This window comes from Strix uralensis, chromosome Z (genome assembly GCF_047716275.1).
Source record: "Strix uralensis isolate ZFMK-TIS-50842 chromosome Z, bStrUra1, whole genome shotgun sequence".
Classification (NCBI taxonomy): domain Eukaryota; kingdom Metazoa; phylum Chordata; class Aves; order Strigiformes; family Strigidae; genus Strix; species Strix uralensis.
The window spans coordinates 57954068-57974363 of NC_134012.1; the positions used below are offsets into that span (position 1 = coordinate 57954068).

The 20296-nt window shown below is 38.9% G+C and overlaps 1 protein-coding gene across 1 annotated transcript in view; it reads right to left on the bottom strand.

The window, feature by feature from the left end:
• The window catches only part of CAMK4 (calcium/calmodulin dependent protein kinase IV), a 197805-nt gene that overhangs the window by 73624 nt on the left and 103885 nt on the right, over positions 1-20296 (bottom strand). The window contains exon 5 of the mRNA XM_074857311.1: positions 11314-11386. Coding sequence (XP_074713412.1) covers positions 11314-11386 — 73 coding nt within the window. The remainder of the gene's footprint in view (positions 1-11313; positions 11387-20296) is intronic.

The following is a 20296-nucleotide window of genomic DNA, read 5'->3' on the forward strand; positions in this document are numbered from 1 at the left end:
CCGGCTGAGTTCAAACCACAATACAAGGACAGTGATACATCTTGCCACTGTTTCTGGATTATGCCAATTATCGTGTGCCCAGACCGTTACTGGAGGAGTAGGACAAGCCTTATACTCTTTCAGTTTCTCAAAAACAGGGGAGCAGTCAAGCACCGACATTTCCCGGCCAGTCATGGCTTGCCACAGCTCAAACCTCTTCTGGCTTATAGCTGAGAGGTCACTTCCCGATTCTCCTTGTCCTTATCGGATAGGGAATTGGTATCCCTCTGACCCTCTCCCAGCATATAGCTGAGGGGCCACTTCCCAGTTCTCCCTGTCCAAGATTATTGGATAGAGAATCAGTATCTCTTAAGTCTTTCCAAGACTGAAGGGGAGCCTGTCGACTATGACAATTTTAATGTCACGTCCCGCTCAGACGAGGGAGACAAGTGACTCAAATTTGTAAATCGTCAACGGAGTGGACAACAGTGAGACAAGTCTCAAAGTCCAAATATTTATTAACTTCCTACAATGTGGGATACACGATAATTGGCTAAGTATATAACGAGTTGTGGCAAGCAATACAGTATGCCTTGTATTGCTTAATGGTAGTGAAAGAAAAGGGGAAAAAGGAAAGGAGGGAGATGGAGAGAATAGAGATCACTGGTCTGGGTTCCTACGTCGATCCTGCCAGCGGACCTCCCCCGCTTTGCCCCCCCTTGATTTATACCCACTTTCCTTGGGTCCAAGCCCTAGGTTGACCCACATACCTACGTATCCCATGTACGGGGGAGCGGTAAGGTGTTTCATGGGATGATGTAATTAGCATGATCATGTTAGTCTTCATTAGCATATTCAGGGATGTTCAATTTAATATGCATTTTGTGGATAATAGAGCAAAGGTCATTCACCGGACAGATGGCCCTTGAAATCTGACCAGGTGCACCAGAGCAGAGCCGTCCTGTCTCCACAGGGCTCCCTCCTCCAGCTGCATCCTGTGTTATTTGGGCAGCCTTGTCAGCTTCGACCTCCACACCATCCACCCCATAACTATAGTTTCATTACTTGCAAGCGTTACAGACATTCCTTAGCTTGGAGGACCTCCACTCCCCCCGCTAACCTTTATCTCTTTCTCAGGCTGTTTTTCTCTGTCCTTGTTTCTTTCAGGACCTATTTTTATAAGTCATCTCTCATACCATGTACATGGAATACTCACAGTTCAGATTCAAGCAAAGAATGTATATAATTGCTCTGCAAAACACACCCTGAATATCAATCCAACCATTGGTCCTGCCTACCTTCACTGACTGTGAACATAAGAAGGTATATGCAAGCAAACAAAAAGACTCCCCTTACTTAATTCATTCTCTTTGTCTGACACCCTGCCTTGATTTATAGGGTTAATTATGTATACGAGGCATGTTTTTTTAATGGAAGTCCTTTTCAGAAATATTGTTAGAACCTCTTTATTCTGCAGTCTACTATAATCACTATTAAAGTGAGTCTTTGTGATATTTCAAGAGGCTACAGGCAAGATCACATCAGACAGTATATGCTTCTCATTACAGAGACTCATCTCCATATTTTTTCTCATGCTGTGATTTGCATACACAAATATAATTATAATTTTATAAGTATAAATGGTTATAAATAGTAAAATTATAATTATATACATTCTCTTCCCTGACTGTGACTTCAAGTGCACTGTAAGGATCCTGTTCAGTCACTGTCTTGTACCTTCCTTCAAGACAAGACTTCACAGGAAATACAGAATACCTTGCAGTTATCCAAACTTTGTTAAATCAGTTAGTACAACCAGTGTATCTGCTGTGGCATTCCTTGTACTTATTTGAGTAACAAAGAAATGTTGCCTTGGGGCTTTCTGAAAGTCATTTCACTTACATATCCATCTTCAGGTCAGGCATTTATAACTCATGAAGTATAACTGTTGTATACATAGTTAGGAATCATTACGACTACTGTCACATTGAATATAATATAATGAGTATATATAATTTTGTCACAGCCACAAAATTAGCTTAATAGAAGTAGATAAAACTGTCATTATGGAAGCTTACATAATAGAATATATTCTTCAGGACATCTGTTTGATCCACAGTCAATCATATACAAGTTAAAAGTGACTTGTGTACTAGGTAAGCTGCTTTGAATCTAAAAAAGATGCAATACAAAAGAAAGCAACTCGTGTTGCTTTTTTAACTGACTTAGAAACATATCACATGTTGATGTGTGGATGCAGGGGAGAGAGAAAATTTGGCATGTTGCATGTGACAGAGAAAAAGGCAGGCAGCCCGATGGAGAAATCACTTTTGGACACAGCTTTGATGGGAAGTAGAGACAGATGCATGGGCTGCAAAACTGGCAAGCAGGGCTGATGTGAAACCTGCCTGCTCTCCTTCCCCTCTGCCTCCAACAGCCTTTAGAATAATCAGGACTTCACAAAATAACACGCATGACAACAATTTTCATGTACTTTGCCTAGAGAATGTAACTATGCAACTATATAGTTATGTCCTTGAGTATAGGGAAACCACTTGGGTGAATTGAAGGTTATTATTGTTTCTTAGGTCAGAGAGATGTACAAAGTTTTAAGCTCTATATTAATTTTTATTTTCAGAAAAGAAAATATCATTCAATTAAGCAAAGGAAAATATGAAAGAATGGTAATAATTTCAATGTTTTGATAGATGACAGAGCCCAATTTGTAATTGGAGCTTTACATCTATTTTAGTAAATATATTTGAATAAAAAGCAGATGTTATCAGTATAATTTTCAAATTGCTCTTAGATTTATGTATGGCATGCTTGCATATCATGTACATATGCAAATCTCTTATCCACTTAAACATAATTTCAGCTAGGCATTTAAGTGGAAATGAATAAAGGCATATATCTGATTTCTGCACAACTCTCTAGAACTTCATATGCACAATTTGTGCAAGGCGTACTGCCACAAGCCATGCAGATGTCTTTAACATGAAATTTTTGACATTAGTAATTTGTAAGCAAAGGCAGTATTTTACAAAAGCCCAGTTCTTTAAGTATGCTGCTAGGAGTGATCATAGCTGAAGATGCTAACTACAGAAAGTAATGAAATGTGATGAACGAGTGTACAAACACTGCTGGGATTAATGTTCAGGTGGTAGATCTTCAACTCTTGATCTAAATAGCTTCAAAATATTTGGCATCTAACTTAATTCTTACAATTAAAAATTCAGTACTCTCCAGTATTTCTGCATCAATGATTGAAGGTTAAGAAGGGGACCCTTTTTTTTCTGTAAATAAAGTGCAAAGTACCAGTAAAAGATGTCAATAAAAGTACGGGACTTGGAAAATACTGAATGCCTTGTTGCTTTAGGCCACATTTCTGAAATGACCAGAATTTTTAACTGGTACTAGAGATCTTGCCAAATTTCTTTATAGGGATGGTTCCACTATCCTCAGTTCCTATTGGCCAGTTCAGTACTTTGGGAATATTCCAGAATTTGTATTTCTAATTCTCTGGTCAATATTACTTTCACATTTGAGTAAAATGAGTTACACCTAGCTAACAGCAACAAAGACTGCACATGTCCAGTCATGTCAATGTCTTATAATTCACTAATGTTTTCTAAATAATGTAGCTGTCTTAACATTAATAAAGTTAGCTTTCTAAAAAAAGTTTTTGAGAAACACATCAGAACTTGAATATACACTAATTTGAATTTTATGTTAGTTTGCTACAGTTACCTTTAATATAAACTCATTTGCCCCTAAAAACCCTGAATTAAAACAAATGCCAAAAGACACAGAGGGTTCCATTAAACCCACTGACCCACTGGGTCCTATGTAGTCTATGTAGCCTATTAGGCTTATGACAAGCTCACAAGAAGAACGGAACACTAATAAAAATATAGAAAGTTACACAGAAAGCTCTTCACATGTCCCTGTGCAGATTTCCAAAACAAGACCATAGAAGGCCAATGGATTACCCTTCAGAAGACATTTCTGAAAAAAAATGACAGGACCTGTTATGGATTGCTGGACCCATCTGCTCCTTTTTCTTCACAAGTTCCATCCCTACCACAAAATGGAAAACAGTTCATGTCCAAATGCACATGGGTGTTTACATAGCACTCATGAATTCCCAAGATTAAAAGCCACCATGTTCTTCACCACAACACTACTGAACGTTGTAAAGCAAGCATAAGTCCTAACCTTTGAATGCTATTTGAAAAAGCCTTTCCCCTGTTGTTAATCTTGAACAGGACAGGACAAGAAACAACAGTGTTATGAAATTACTATTGCGTCTTGGATGAAGAGCGCTTGTCAGTTCAACACTACAGCTACCACAAGCCATCCCTGCAAGCCAGGCTGAGTACATGGCTGGTCACACAGAAGAGTACATTTTCCTCTTTATCCTTCTCAAGAAGCCAAGAGAAAATACTGCCCAGTTGCAAAGGGCAGAAAGGCTGTTTTGGTTTGGTTTATCTTAGTCTTCATGGTGACAGGACACAAAATGAGGACAGCTCCACTTGAAACAGGTTCTTCTTTTCATGTGGTCTAGAGCAGTCCAAAGATTTTTGTCTCCCAGTCCTCTTCCTGAGAACACAAGGAGTATCTGAAATACCAGCAACTAACACTAACAGCTGCTATGAAGAAGCCCAGAAACATGTACAGTTTTGCATCTATTCCATCACGGACCACAGTTTTAAGAGACTAGATGGACAGCTAGGGAGTGCACTGAAGAAGGTCTAGGTTTTCTATGTAGTGTTTTTCCCTGCATGAATTACCATAAAAGTAATACTGAATTTCTCCTGCATACTGACAACCTTTTTTCTTCTAAAAAAGAAATCGGTGTTCATCTGCTGTTTCTTCCAAAACATTGCTATGCAAATTTCCTAAAACGAAGAGTGTGCCAGAGTGCAAATATTAGATCTGACAACCAACAATCTCTGTGCTTTTCTTCCTGCTCCTGTTGGGAGGTTAGAGGGAGAATGGCAAAAGCAGACCATGTTGTCAGGGAACACAATACGGTATCATAACCCTTAGCACAGAATTGCAGCTGAAACAGCATATTCCTTCCTGTTTTACAGTATCAAGCATTGGTTCTTTTACCAGCAACTGCATAATGAACATGCTGAACCTGGCCCAAACATACAAGTCACTGAAACACCACTTTTGAACAAACATTCTGAAAATTTGACAAAATTTTACATTTCCCCTTCCTCCCCCATGGGAAAAGCAGAGACCACTGGGGTTTGGTAGCTTTAGATCAGAACAACTGCTGTTTCCTAACTGTACCCTGAACAACACTTTATGTCAGGAACAGACTCAGAAAACCACTTCTTACTGCCAGAGGGAGAATGGAAAACACTCAGGATTCATCAGGGAATGGGGAGAGATCTGAAAGTGCAAATGCCTCTTCTATCAAGATGGAAATATTTTGCAAATTCTTCTGAAGAGAGGAAGTCAATGTTCTTCAATATCTACAATGATGCATAGGATTCCTCCTCTTACATAGAGTATTCCCAAATTTTGTCACTATTTTACACAGGTCGGTATCCTGTGTTGTAATACCTAGGCATCCCTGCCATTCTCTCTTGTGGAATTTAACTTCATTTTCTACAGAACTGAGCCCCAGGTTTCTTCCCTATTTGTCTCAATACACTTATTTCTTCTTAACTGTGTGCCTTTTTAAGGCCTGAGTAAGTATATATCGATCATATAACACATTTGCCTTGTTCAGAATTTCAGAATTCTGTGATGTTTATATGTTGGTTAAGTTTACCTCATAGCTGGTGGCAAAAACTAAAATCCACTGGTCACCTCTATCTCCAGCAAGCACTAACTCAATGATTGTATAGAAAAGATGAAACCTTTTCTTAATCTTTACCTAATATCCACTTTTCTTTGAATGCCAAAACTGTCAAATATTTTAATCCATTCTCTTGGGTCTCAGCCAGTCTTTAAAACTCTGATTACCCTATTTTGTCTAAGCTCCAATTGTTAGGTACACCAGTGCCTCAGAGTCTGTAAAATATACTTGCAAGCTGCACATTCACGGTAGATTTTAGCTACTACCATACAGCTCATTATCAGACAGATAAAAGTTTACTGATATGAAACAAAATCTTTAATCTAGAATTTCCCTCTCAAACCTGCAAGTGGCTAAGTGCCCCCAGTCTTTGTAATCACAGCTGAGAATTCAGCATGCTCCCTGTGAATTTAAGTTGACAAGGAACTGAATAGAAGTGCAGGCATACAATGAAGATTGAAGTGGTAGAAAATTGAAACAAAAAACAGAAATGAAAACAAGAGGGGGTCCCACATATAGCTTCCTATCTAGACAAGATAACAGCCAGTCATAAGAAAACAACCTATTATAAAATGTGATGGGAAATTAACTTAGAGACTGCTGTATGAGTTCAAAACTACATATAGAAGGTATGCTAGTAACTACCCTAATTACAAGAAGTAAACTGTTAAAAATAATTTCAAATTTAAATATAATTAAAAGAGTAATTTAACCCTCAAGCAGAAACCTATCACTTTGACACTAATGCGGAGTAGGCAAGAAGGAAACCAGTTTATTTTTAGTGACAAATAGAAGATTTTGAAAGTACACATTAAAAAAAAATCAGTGTCATTTTCTTAAGTGTGACCAGGTTAAAAGTAGATGTCTCTTACAGAAAAAGTGTGTGTCTTTTTCTGACCAATATTTCAAGGATTATTTGAATTCTGTAACATCAAGAACTAATTCTGCAAGTCAGGCAGTGAAGATCTGGTCTCAGGACATTTGCATGTGGAAATTCATTAATTACACTGTCCTGGTTTTGGCCAGGACAGAGGTTAACTTTTCTTGGGCTGAGAGGGAGCACACCTGAAGGGCCGGGTCCTGATCGATCATTGGAGCATTCCATGCCATGAGATGTCATGCTCAGCATATATGCGGGTGGTGCTCTCTCACAGGCGTTGTTGGATCGTCTGGGCGGGATTCTCTGGTGTGGTCGGATCGCTGCTGGGGACGGGCTCTGTACTGGTCACCGCTTGGTGACCCACTACTGCATTTTACCCATTTTGGACTACTATTATTACTGTTGGTTTTGTTAGTAATTTCTTTTTTATTTAATCTACAAATTTCTTCTTCTGTCCCCCCCCCCAATTTCACCGGGGGGGAGGGGTGGGGAGTAAACAACTGGCCACGTGGCGATTGGCTACCAGCTGAGTTCAAACCACAACATACACAAAATAGAAAAACTGCTACCAGAACATGCGAGAAAACGACCCTGTATACAACTGATCCTCTGAGAAGGAGAGAAAGGACAATGATGTGCCAATGCATCCTCTCTCAGGAATGAAGCTCACACTGTTCTGAGACATCGAGTAGCCACAAAACTTGCCTACCTGTTCTGAACAGCGCAGCAAAAGAGTTAAAAAGTTGAACATTGGTTTGCCCCAGTTTTGTACAAACCTTTTATCTTATGAATTAAGCTATCTCCCAGCTTGAAGAACGATGGAAGAATAATGGAAAAGGCAAAGGTGTGGAAGAGAGAAAAAAAGGTGATTTATTCCCATTAAGGGCAAATACAGTCATGGGCTGGGAACAATGGATCAGATGTAACCAGCAGGAAAAAAAATCATGGAAAACAGCAAAATGGATGTGGTGGTCCTCAAAACAATACTGGTTTTGTTATTTTCTCTGTTCTTGGGAGGTCAGATGTCTGATATGTTTATGATGACTTGTGACCGGGAAGATTAAGATTCATTCTCTGTGTGGTAATCTGACTGCTTGCTTAATTCTTGCTAAACCAGTTAGAGCTAGTCTTAGAGGTACTCAGATACTACAAGAAACGGACATACCTAGAAGCTTTACGGGATTCTATGTTTTTTTAAAGAGTATTAGTCCATTTGGTTTAACAATTTCCAAAGGAATTGAACAAAAATGCTTAGGTGCTTTTAAAATCTCACTTTACACTTTTGATTAAATCCTTTAGAAGTGTCTCAAAAAAAACCTTGGCTAAATGAAGGCATAATACCTCCTCATGTCAGTGATCCACTGTGAGAACAGATCCATTACTACAATGACAGCTCTCAACAAGGGATTTATAAAACAAGTAGATAGACTAGTTCAAGAGAGTTCAACAAAGGGAAGACTGCTTCTCGTGCTAAGAGCAATTTCCAAAAATTGCAGAGGTCAAAATGCCTAGCTGGTGCTAGGAGGGTATTCATCGGCATAGTCTATTGAGTGGATTGTACAATTATTTGGTTTTAAGAATGATTTATGGATTTATTCCTTTTATTTTGGAAATATTATTCTGCTGCAGCAGTATTTTCTAGATGCTAACAATAACTCCCATTCTGCTTACAAACGCCACACTGTCAATTTTGCAGCCCCAGTCTACCACAGTATTTCAGCTGGGCTGCAAAGATCCCAAATTGGGAACTGTCACGATCACAGCTTCCCAGCTGTGTTTAGATGTTCGGTATGAGCTGTAAGAGCAAAAGGCAATACAGTCCATCCTAGTGAGGGATCTAGTACAAGGATCTATAAAAATCCAAATTATTGCATGCTCGTATAAAGGTCAGCTTTCATACATCACTGTTCCATTGATTTCAACCAAGCTATTACAATTCATAGAAGCTGAAGATCTTCATTTGGTTCCTGGTGTTTAAAATAAAGAGCTGAAACACCTTCTGAGACATCTTTCATCATCATTTTTGCAAAAGAATGATAAATAATGTAGAACCATCTTAACTGGGGCACTTTGATTGGAAGAAAAAATTGGTCATAAAATAATAACCTGACCCAATTTTAAGAAGTTTATACAAATGCAATATGTTCTTCACTATACTTAAATACATAACTTAGATTACTTTGGATGAGATTGACTCAGTAAGCATCAGATCATTCAAAAAGTAACATGAAGTGACCATGATAGTCTTGTGGTATGTCTGGTTACTGCAATAAACACTAGTTCTCACATCTTATTTAGTGTGAACAGTCTTACAAATAATGCCAAACCATGATTCATAGGAGTCTTTCACAATAGGGTATTTTGTTACCATCCCAGGTAAACATGACCAAGTTGGCCTGTTCCTTTTGAGTAATTGCATTACTGCTGTAACCACATTAACTTTTCCTCATCTCTAGGTACCTTCCACAGAGGTCAATCGTCACTTTCCTGAGGACAGCTTTTTCAACACTGTACCTCCATGGATGATCTGTACAGATCCTGCGTCACCACTAACATCCTTCAGAAGAGCCCTTCAGGCTGACCTCTCTTTTTTTCCATGTGAGGAACAGTTGGTTTTAGTTTGAAAAGTCCTACAGTCTGGAAATACACCAGTCACATCCCATCTGCATTATTTGCACACCTCTGAACACCTGCATCTGCTCCAAGAACTTTGCAGTCTTTCCGCTACCTGGCTGCTTCACCCCAAACATCTGCTGCAGGCAGCCACACAGTATCACTGGATAAAATCCCGAATATCTCCTGCTGACTCTGAAGTCAGACTGCCAGGCACAGCAGCAGATGAAATCTTTAGCATCTATCTCTCCAAGGCCTTGCTAACATCTTAGTTTCACAAAGTAAAATTACATCTATATTACATTTGTCTGAAATGCTCTGAGTGTCTCACCTGGACTGCTTTTTCTTGTCCAACATGTCCCCTCTCTTCTGCACTGGAAGTGATCAGTGCTAATATATAGAATAGACAATTGACAAATTAATTTCTGAGGAACTTTCCCAGCATCTGATTGCTAGTTTGGTGAACATCTGGTGTGAAATCAGATGGAAGAGCCACAAATGACTGAGAAGTATGCATAATGCACAGAAATACTGTATGTAGCCACTAGAAGCCTTCATCTTCCTGTCTCAAAAATCCTTATACCTTTCTCTAAGTGGTAGAATGTGAAATAGTTGTACAAAAATTCAAATGTTTGAAAACTGCACAAAATACAGAGGAAGAAGGTGTATTAGAAACTCCACAAACTCCTGGCAACAAACTTTATTTTGATCTCTCTCAATACTAACAATTGTCAATATGACAATTTGGTGTATGTATGTGAAATTTGAAGAGTAGTGAGAACTGATTTTTGGTTAGATATGTTGTAACCTACACTATCCACTTTCCCAATAGTCCATACTTTCTTGCAATGAGCCTTGTTTGTATTAAATGCTCCTGCACAGTGGCAAAAACTGTGATGGGTCACCTTCAGGCAACAACTGCAAATGAAGCATAACTATTTTCATGGCAATATTCTGCAGGAGTCTCTGACTCAAATTCCTGTAACCCTTCACACCAGCTAACATGTTCAGCCAATCCATTATCCTTTTATGTTGAGATGAAAAGTAATGCACTCTCTTTTGTTTAAGGTTCTAAATAAATTACTGTGACATACTCTACAAAAAATGAACAAGAGACTACACAAGTGCCAGTATTTCAAATTACTTCTGGGGCTAAAATGATCAGTGCTGAACTCCACAGGTTTTTGAGATTGGACAGAACACACACTCCACTGTACCAGATAACTTAGAGCATTAAATCTATTGATGACTGACATCCAAAGTCAGTTCTTGCCCTTCAAAATGCCACTACCTTAAAAAAAATCAATGCAAAACTAATTATAGGTGTGGACTGTCTTCAGTGAACTCTGCTTCTTTCATAGAATCAGAGAATCATGGAATCATAGAATAGTTTGGGTTGGAAGGGACCTTAAAGACCATCTAGTTCCAACCTCCCTGCCATGGACGGGGACACTTTCCACTAGATCAGGTTGCTCAAAGACTCAGCCAACTTGACCTTCAACAATTCCAGGGAGGGGGCATCTACAACTTCTCTGGGCAACTTTTTCCAGTGTCTCACCACCCTCACACTGACAGTGAAGAATTTCTTCCTTATATCTAATCTAAATCTACCGTCTTGCAGTCTAAAACCACTACACCTTGTCCTATCACTACCTGCCCCTGTAAGAAGTCCCTCCCCATCTTTCCTGTAGGCCTCCTTTAAGTACTGGAAGGCTGTTATGAGGGGTCTTCCTGGAGCCTTCATTTCTCCAGGCTGAACAACCCCAACAATCTCCACCTGTCTTTACAGGAGAGGTGCTCCATCCCTCTGATCATCTTCATGGCACTCCTCTGGACTCACTCCAACAGGTCCATGTCCTTCTTACATTGGGGCCCCAGAGCTGGACATGGTTCTCCAGATGGGGTCTCACTAGAGTGGAGTAGTGGGGGAGAAACACCTCCCTCTCTTTCACACCTAAGTATTTACTCAGCCATTATAGGTCAAAGATTACGTGCTGATTACATGATGCTAGATAATACTCACAGCAACAGCCTCCAGGATTTGTTTAACAGCATCAGCAGCATCTCGTTCACTGTAGTAACCCTTTTCCACAATCCTACAGAAAAAGCAATAAGAGAAATTGTGTTCGGGATTACGCATTAAGGTAAATAAACCATGCAGGCAAAAGCTTCTTTTCAAAAATGAGCTAGAAAACAATCAAATTTAAATATGACCAGGACTGTGAAGTGCCCCCTAAAGAACAGAAAACAACCATCTTGCAATTTAGATTACCTTTGATTCCCAGCTAAATGAAAAACTGGAAATAAAATATCAGCCACCTAAGAAGCTCATAATATATACATATTCAGTTGAAAGGTTTGGGGATTTTCTAGAATTCGGGGAATCTGAATTACTCTCAGATAAAACTGAGATATCACTTAAACTGCCTTTTCACTATTATAATTAACTTAAGCTTCCCCTCCCCCGTCTTATTTATTTAGTTTTTAAATAAAAGCACTCTGCTATGCACACACAGATCTGAATTGTTCAAGAGAAAGGGTTGGTATAAAAATTTACTAACTTCAAATTATCCCTCAAGTATAATGGGCTGAACAATTGTTATTTTTTTCCCCCATCAGTAGAAAACTAGGGGCTCTGTAGTCAAAGAAACAGTTTCATTAAGACTAAAACTACTTTTTTTTTTTTTCCATCTTAATGTAAATAGCCAGTATGCTATATTTATTTTGTATAGATAACACATAATAGCTTGATTTTGTAAAAGAGTTCACCATGTGCAGCTTACAGTGAGTTCAGCAATAGTTATGAGTTCTGAAGATGCTGCAAATCTGGTTTTCTTTCACTGTTTGCTTTACATCAGTTCAATATTGTAAAACCAAACAAAACCTCAATTTTCTTATGTAATAATGTTATCTCCCTGGAACCTTACCAGGATAAAAACATTAAGAAAGAAAATACTTTGCTGTGTTAAGGTAATGTTCTGGTGTATTTCAACATGTTGTATGGTATGCTGCATAGAAAGGGCAGCAAGAGTTAATGCAGATTTCTGGGTTGGCCTCCCAAAGCCCAGCTGTGGTACTGCAACTCTTTTAGAAGAACAGCAGCAGTGGCATAGGGTCTGGGGGCTGACTCAGGATTTGCATTGCACATTCTCCAAGAACTGCCATTACAGAAAGAAACATTATATAAATGTACAAGTCATTTAAACAGAGTCAGCAAAAAAATAGATTTGCACAATGAGAAGGTAACAAAGAAGGATCTATTATTAACCCGTACTAATGCTCCATTTAAGTCACCCAACAGTCTTTTTACTATTGTATTTAACTACACACAGTATTTTGAACTATAATAATTCTCGGTCAGAGAGTAACCTTGAAGGCCAGATCTTTGACCTGAAGTTGTAATTTTTTTACCATATTCATTTTTCAAAGCCCAAGAAAACATAGATGGATGCTGTCTAGAAACAGAACCTGTGGTGCCTATGAGACATTTTATAAAAAGATCTCCTGCAAGCACACAAGCCAGTTTTACAAAACAATGCCCTAAAATCCTCATGAATCAGAAGAGCAAGAAGCCTATAGAGCATAAAGTCAAAAGCTGCTGGAAAGACCTTCTGCCTCAGGGTCCAGAAACAGACTCTCCTTGTGGCAAGAAAGGTATATTTTCTCTCCACTCCCCCTTTTTTGCAGTATCTTTTTATCAGTTCTCCAAAATAACAGACTCACATTGAGCTACCTTCAGATCTACTTTAACTCCTTACACTGTTACAAAAGATGACAGGAAAGGTGTTGACTAATGTGCATATGAAAAGATTACTACACACTCATTAGAAGATTAAGTGCAGTAAGAAACAATGCAAAGATAATAATCCACCAGAACCAGAAGTAACAAGCATGGCACTGCAGAAAATAGTCTACACAGGAATATTCCCAACCAGCCATTACTTTACCTTAATCCTTATTGTGTTCACAGATAACTAAGTCTATTCATATGGTATTAGTAACAGCAAGCAATTCTTCTCCAGCAGGAGTTGTTCTATTTCACTGTTATTTATTGGCTGCATAATTATTTGGCCTTATTTCTAGAAGTTTTTTTTTCTGGCAGCCTTTCAGCTACCATCCCATATGCACTGCTTTACCTTCACTCCTTCCCCTGATTTGGTTGTCTGTTTAAACCATTAGGGAGAGCTTTACTTGAACTTAGTACCACAAGGGTAAAATAAAGCAAAGTTTACTCAATGAGACATAATGTTAGGTTTTTAGCCTCAAGTTTAGGACAGAGGTTTGAAGTGCTAATGCTTGGACAACAGATCCAAGCCAGAGTTGACCTATAGATGAATCCTGTATATTTTATAACTGATAACCATTGTGCTAGTGGGTATTGTACTAAGTTATAACAACCCACTTATGCTGATGTAAAAAGTGCTAAAGTGTTGGAGTGCTGAAGCCTGAACAACAGGCCCCAAGCTGAAGCTGCTAACTTAGCATGTAATCATTAACAAAGTATGTAAGCTCACTAGTGAAAGATGCAGCTTAGACAGAATATAATCAGCAGTGAGGATGAGATGCTGAGAGAATGTATCCAACTTCCCTTGTTTAGCCTTGTTCAAGGCTGAGAACCCACGTATTTGGCCTTGTTAGAAACTCCCTTGGTCTCCCCACCCCGAGCCCTGGCCAGGCTTTGGGTGGAAACCAACAGGTGAATGAAACCAGAAATCTTCCGCTCAAAACAAAGGTGCCAGCTATTCTGGCTTGCCGATCTCTAGTATATAAGGCTGGACCCACTCACAGCAACTTTAGAAGCCTCACCTATGGGTGGACGCACCGCGTAGGGTTTCCCACTTGCCGGGACAGGCTCTCCAAATCCTCGCTGTAACCGGGGCTGCCCAGCGACTGCGGATCTGGATGATGGTAACGTATGCAAGTGGTGATGGATCTTTCTTAATCACTATTCTCTCTCTCAGGGAGTAATGATTTGATGCATTACCCTGTATTTTCCTATTTGTTGCTTTAGGTGCATTATTCTGCCTTTTCTTACTGCATGTTTTCTGTATTACTCTGTTGCATTATTTGGTTATCACTAGTAAAATACGCCTGCTCTTTTCACTCTGGTGTCTGAGTTTAATTGGTATCCTTAATCAGCAAAACAAGGTTACAAAAAATCATAAATTACACAATAAAATGCTACATTATGCTTGAAAGTAAGATTCCTCCTTAGCTATTTCAGGCTGAATTATCCTTCTTTGGTACATTACATGGCAAGACCTGAGCTCCAGTGACCCTCTTGCTTGGGTCTTTGTTCCCCCCAATATACTGGTTTGGCTTCCTCCTCCTTTTTAGTTCAAATAAGCTATTTAGTGTCAGCCAGCAGGTTCCTGTCTGTAGCATCCATAGGCATTTCTGAGAATACAGACCTCACCCTCATTCCACCCTCCCCCTTCTCTGCTGCTAACTGGGTGCTAACTTGCTCCTCTGATCATGGCACAAGAGGCATGTTAAAACACTGCCCTTGTTTTACTGGATTCCAGGTATTAAACATTCACATAATGATTGTTAAGTTTATAATCTCTACTAGGGCACAGGAGATCAAAACAAAATTTCAAATTTGGTCACAAGGGAGTAAACCCAAAAAGTCTGCTGTGCTAGTTTGACCCTCTGCTTTCAAATTGCCATAGATTTTGGAGTATATTCCACAATGCACCACAGGAAAAAGACAGGCATGGCGGGACTGCTGATGGGGAAGTGCTGCACGTAGGCTGAGCTGCCAGGAGCACCCTGGGTTTAATTCCACCATCGCTCAGGCATACATCCCCTGGAAATGGGTCACCCTGCCCATGCCTTGAGTCCAACAGCTGCACAATGACCTTGTGCTCCTGAATTCAGAAACACGTAAGGCAGAAGATTTCAAAGTTTCAACAGGATTTGAAGTTCTCTGATTTCCAACATATGTGACTAAGATCACAGAAATACACAACAATAGAGTTACAATTCAATTTACATTTCTCTCTTCATTCAAGAAATTTCTAATTTTACAGTATGGTAACCCAGTATTTGTTCTATCCTTTATTATCAAATAGAACTTGGGGGGGGGGGGGGAAGACATCTCTTAAATGCAGCCCACTTCTTTGTATTTTCCTCCATCAAAGAAACAATGAGGTTCTTAGTTTACTGTCAATGTTCAACCAATGCAGAAAAGAAAACCATCAATTACCTAACTGCTGGAAACAAGAGAGATCAGAGAGATGCGTAAGACTGTGCTCTTGACCACAGCATGTAGAAGACCAGCCCAGCCTGACTTAGGCAACTATATGTTGGTAAGGATAGGATACTGCTCTCATTTACATTAAACACATAACAGAAGAAGCACACAGACACTGAAGATGAAGCTATTGTGAATTTACAATTTACAGTAAATAAATGTAATGAAGTGTGGGTCCATATCTCAGGAGAGCAATAAAAAACAACTGTAGAATTATTGTGCAAGGCACATGACTTACTCGTTGATGTTACATGTGAATAACGTGCATTGGCAAGCCAATTACAGCTTGTCACATGCAGTTAACGTTCTAGTTTTCCTTAAGTCTAGAATCCATACTTACTGAGAATACAAACCTAATTCTTAATTAATAATAATCTAGCAAGTAGAAAACCTAATCTTCTTTAACAGCAATAAATGAAAAAACACATAGTTCTTGCTAAAGATGAAAATTTATTTCTAAGGGCCTCTGCTTTAAAAGTAAAACCTGTCTATTAGACAGTAAAGAAGAGTACTGAGAAAAGATTATCCTGTAGTTTAGGTCCTGTAATAATGCTAGGGGATCATGTGCATATCTATTTTTTGCATCCTCCCTGTGATAGTTTACATAAGACAAATGGTAGGTGTGCCAGTTTGCTTTATTATAACAACACTCCTACCTGAGACCAATAAAGCTTCTTTACAAGGATTTTTCAATTTCAGCCTGCAGATTAACTATGACTCATTGCCCTTTTTTCCACAATGGGAAACCTGCAGAAATGTCGTATTTTGTTATTATGGAAGCAAAACCAATTATTTATACCTAGTTTACAGAATGATCTTTAAGAAAAGCATGGATGAAGGAAGATTAAACCTGCATTGAGAGGACAGAAAGACAGGAACAGCAACAATAAGGAACTAATTAAATAGTCTCTTTGAAATGCAAATGAAAGAGCCAGGTAGGCCAAAAGAATGCTGGAGAGAAAAACTGTGAGGAATACAGCACAGAATCCAGAAGAAGGGATACAGAAATGCTTAAAATCAAAGGAAAAAAAAGCTTGGAAAAACACTGAATTTGGTGTCACAAACATCCAGGAAATTTAAGACAAAGCTTCGAATAGAAGATGACATTCTAGAGCAAGCAAAAATGCGATGTTGATGAAATAAATGCTTCATGTTCTAGCCACATTTGTGTAAAATCACTTTTTCATGCTTGCATGTACACATTTATCGAAATATGCTGAGTGTTTACACTTGTACATGGCAAGACACACATCTAACAGAGTATGTACTGATGGACACCAAGCTATGCATCTCCTAAAACACCACCTGATTTAATTTTGTCTTTCCAAGCACATGTGAACATATTTTAGACAAACCCATCTCCTTCTACAAAGAGAAGCAGGGAAGTATTTCCCAAAGGCCCCTCCTCACTCCTCGTTTCCACTACTGCCAGAGATGGAGATGCCCCTTGGGAACAGCTCGGCTTCCTGTGGTACCGAGACACCCCCCTGCCCACCTGCCTGCTTGAAGGATCCAGTCACCTGGCACAGCCCACCCTGCTGTGCCCTCTGAACCAGAGCCTATGGCCACCCCACCAAAAGCTCTCTCAGGTCCTGTTGCAGCTCAGAGGTGGAAAAGCCTTGTGCTGTCAGGTAACGGAGCTATAAGGATTTTAGTACAGAGCAAAAGTGCCCTCATCATCACACCACCCAACACACCTGTGGAAATGGTATAACGTATTTCTTGTGATGCATGCGTTCTTATACACAGCAAGTAGTTGAAACTTGGCAGCTTCCAAGTGATTGTCAAACACATGTATGCATTCAAGTGTTTAATAATTTGCAGTAATGCTTACCAACTTCCATCCAGCCTTTCTAGCACTTCTGTTCCCTCTGAGTACTGCAAGTTCTGTGGCAATACAAATCCTTCCGTTTTGAAGAGTTTTCAGTGTAGCCTCTCTCTACCACAGAAGTGCAACCCTTGCTTTGTTGCTTACAATGTTTCCATTATGCACCTCTTCATCACAGCCTGTATCAGCAGATGCATAAATTCTTACCAACATTTACCATCCTTCTACAGCCTGCAGTATAATTTGGAAAGACCATGCACTGGATTTTACTCCTTTTAGGACATTCTTCTTAGGACTTGGTACTATGCTTTAATTCACCACATCTGTATGAAGCCACTGAAAGCAGTGGGCTATCACAGTAGAGGGAGGCATATAGTGCCACACTTGCTCTGCAGAAACTTTATTACTGATAGGAAAAAATAAAAGGAAGAGCGCACTCCTGCTAAACTAAACACATTTGATCTGAAAACCAATGAGGAAAAAGATGGCGAATCCTAACATGTCATTTTACTATCAATTTTCAGAACAGCATTAAAATTATATTGATACACAGCTTTACAGTTGACTGAAATTCATGTATTTGGGGATTAATGACAAGCACATTAGGCAACAAGTAGAAACAAGCAATCTCCTACAAAAACAAACAAGTGAACATTTCATCACAGAAGGAAAGGACTAGGCTTTGGATTTGATTTTTTAATGAGTAACAAAACAGAGGGCCATATCTTTCCAAATCCACCAAGAGAAACAGCCCTTGCACAGCTGCAGTGGTAAAAAATGGAATCAAAAACACCCAGCAAATCACTCTGAACAAGCAGGATGGCACACAGCTCTTCATGTAAGACTGCCAATACCTTAAATGCTTGGTCAGCACTGGCTGTTGCCTCAGAAGTGAGACCTCTCAGCTGAGACTGAGGAAGGTTTGTACGACCTTCCCTAGGCAGTGCAGCCCACATAATCACTCCAAGGCTTGCACTGCAACAACTCCTGAAACTTGTGATCGAGAGCACCAGGGGGTGGAAGAAGCAACACTGAAGAGGAACCAAATGGTACAATAAATGGGTTCTTTACCAGTCCCCTGACCCTGAAACCAAAGTTTTCTTTTTCTTGGGTATGGGAATTCAGTGTGATTATTCCTGCAATTTTAAACACAAGCTGTTCTTGTGACTCCTTGTGATCAAGGGAATTTGAAGTCTTACCCACTTTTACAAACTTACTTCTTCCTCCTCCACACTCTAGTTCTTCTATTCTTAGCTTTACTTCCCTGCTTCCCTCCCACACAGGCCACCCTACCCATCCACCAGGCTTGCCTGAAATCTAAGCAGGTAAAGTCAGTTTCTTGCTTCCCTTACCTCAGATTGGTAAGTGCACTTAGTTTTATGTAATCAATCTAAACAGCTACTTTAAAATTTGCAATATTTAGCCATCATCTGATATTGCTAGTATAAATACTATTTCTCTACACTGTGGAGTCAGTTGCATTTCAATATTAGGTGAATCTAGAAGCATATTATGTAGATTGCAAAAGGCCTGCTAAATTTATTTAGCTATCCAAAACAGTAATTTTTTTATTACTTTATCAGTTCTCAACATTGTTTCTCTTTCTTTCTTCATGCTATGTCTGTATATGCTTTTTAGATCATTCTTTATAAATATTGCAATATCAAAAAAAGTCACCCCTGTTTTTAGGGTCATTTTCATTATGCCTCTAGCTGGCTTTTATCCAAAACTCTTGTCTCACATCTTAACTGTGGGCATCTTGTTACATCATGTACAGTCTCAGGCAAGACACTGGCCTATATAAATACAAGACCTGTTGCAATGCCAGTACATGCTAACAATGTTTTTAACTATTTGGTTCTATATAATAAATGTTAATATACCTAAAATTCTTTGGTTGTCATGGAGATTCTTTTATGTACATATCCACTTAATTCTTATGTAAATTCTTACATTCCATTAAAATGAAATTAAAAGGTAAAGTGATTGAAATTTAGCAGAAACGGGAAAAGAAAATTACATCACTCTATTCAACAGCAAAAAGGTTTCCACAGGGAACACTTTCTCCATGAATGATCCACAGATCTACTGGCTCATATCTGTACCAAGATGATTCCAATTCCTTGTTGCTTTGATGCTAAAAAGTAATATTTATGTATTTTCCAGTATTGAAGAGCAATAAATATATTAAAAAAGTAGATCAGATTCAGTTTGCTGATTCTTCCTTATTTTACAACCATTTTCATAATTCAGTGTGGATTAGCTGTTACTCTCATTAATGACTCAAACTGCCTGCCCATGATCTGAAGAATGATAATGGGAAGTACAGAACTGGGTTACAATCTGACTCCAAGTCAAACAAACTAGATGTTTTTCTTCAATACCTTGTTTAAAAATGAAATGCAGCATTGCAGTCATTCAGGAAAACTATTTTCCCTTCTTCATTATTAAATAAGAGGCAGTTTTTGATAAATGGGGCATGCGGGATAATTTAGAGAAAGATTGCATATTTCTTGTATCTCATACAAGATAACAAGTTTGTTTTCCCCTCTTTAACTTTCTTTCTACTTCCTACTCAGTGTTCCTATAGCACCTACAGAACTAGAAAAATCTTATAGGAAAATCAGGAATTATACATTGAAAGCCTGGGTAAGACTAAATAAATGGCCACATCTTCAAAAGCAGCAATCACCCAGGTGTCTGTAGTGAAATTAGTAAGAACAGTTCTGTGCCCAACATTTTTGAAAAGACAGAATCATCTTTCAGGAGCTTAAATTTAGCAGACATTTTTAAAACCAATAGTCTTTGTTTCTAGAGGTTGCGAAACCACAGTGCTCATGAACTAGCAGCTCAAACTTCTCTCTCAGACAAAAGTTTGTGTGTAACTGACTGTGTGAGGCAGCATGACAAACTGAATTATTT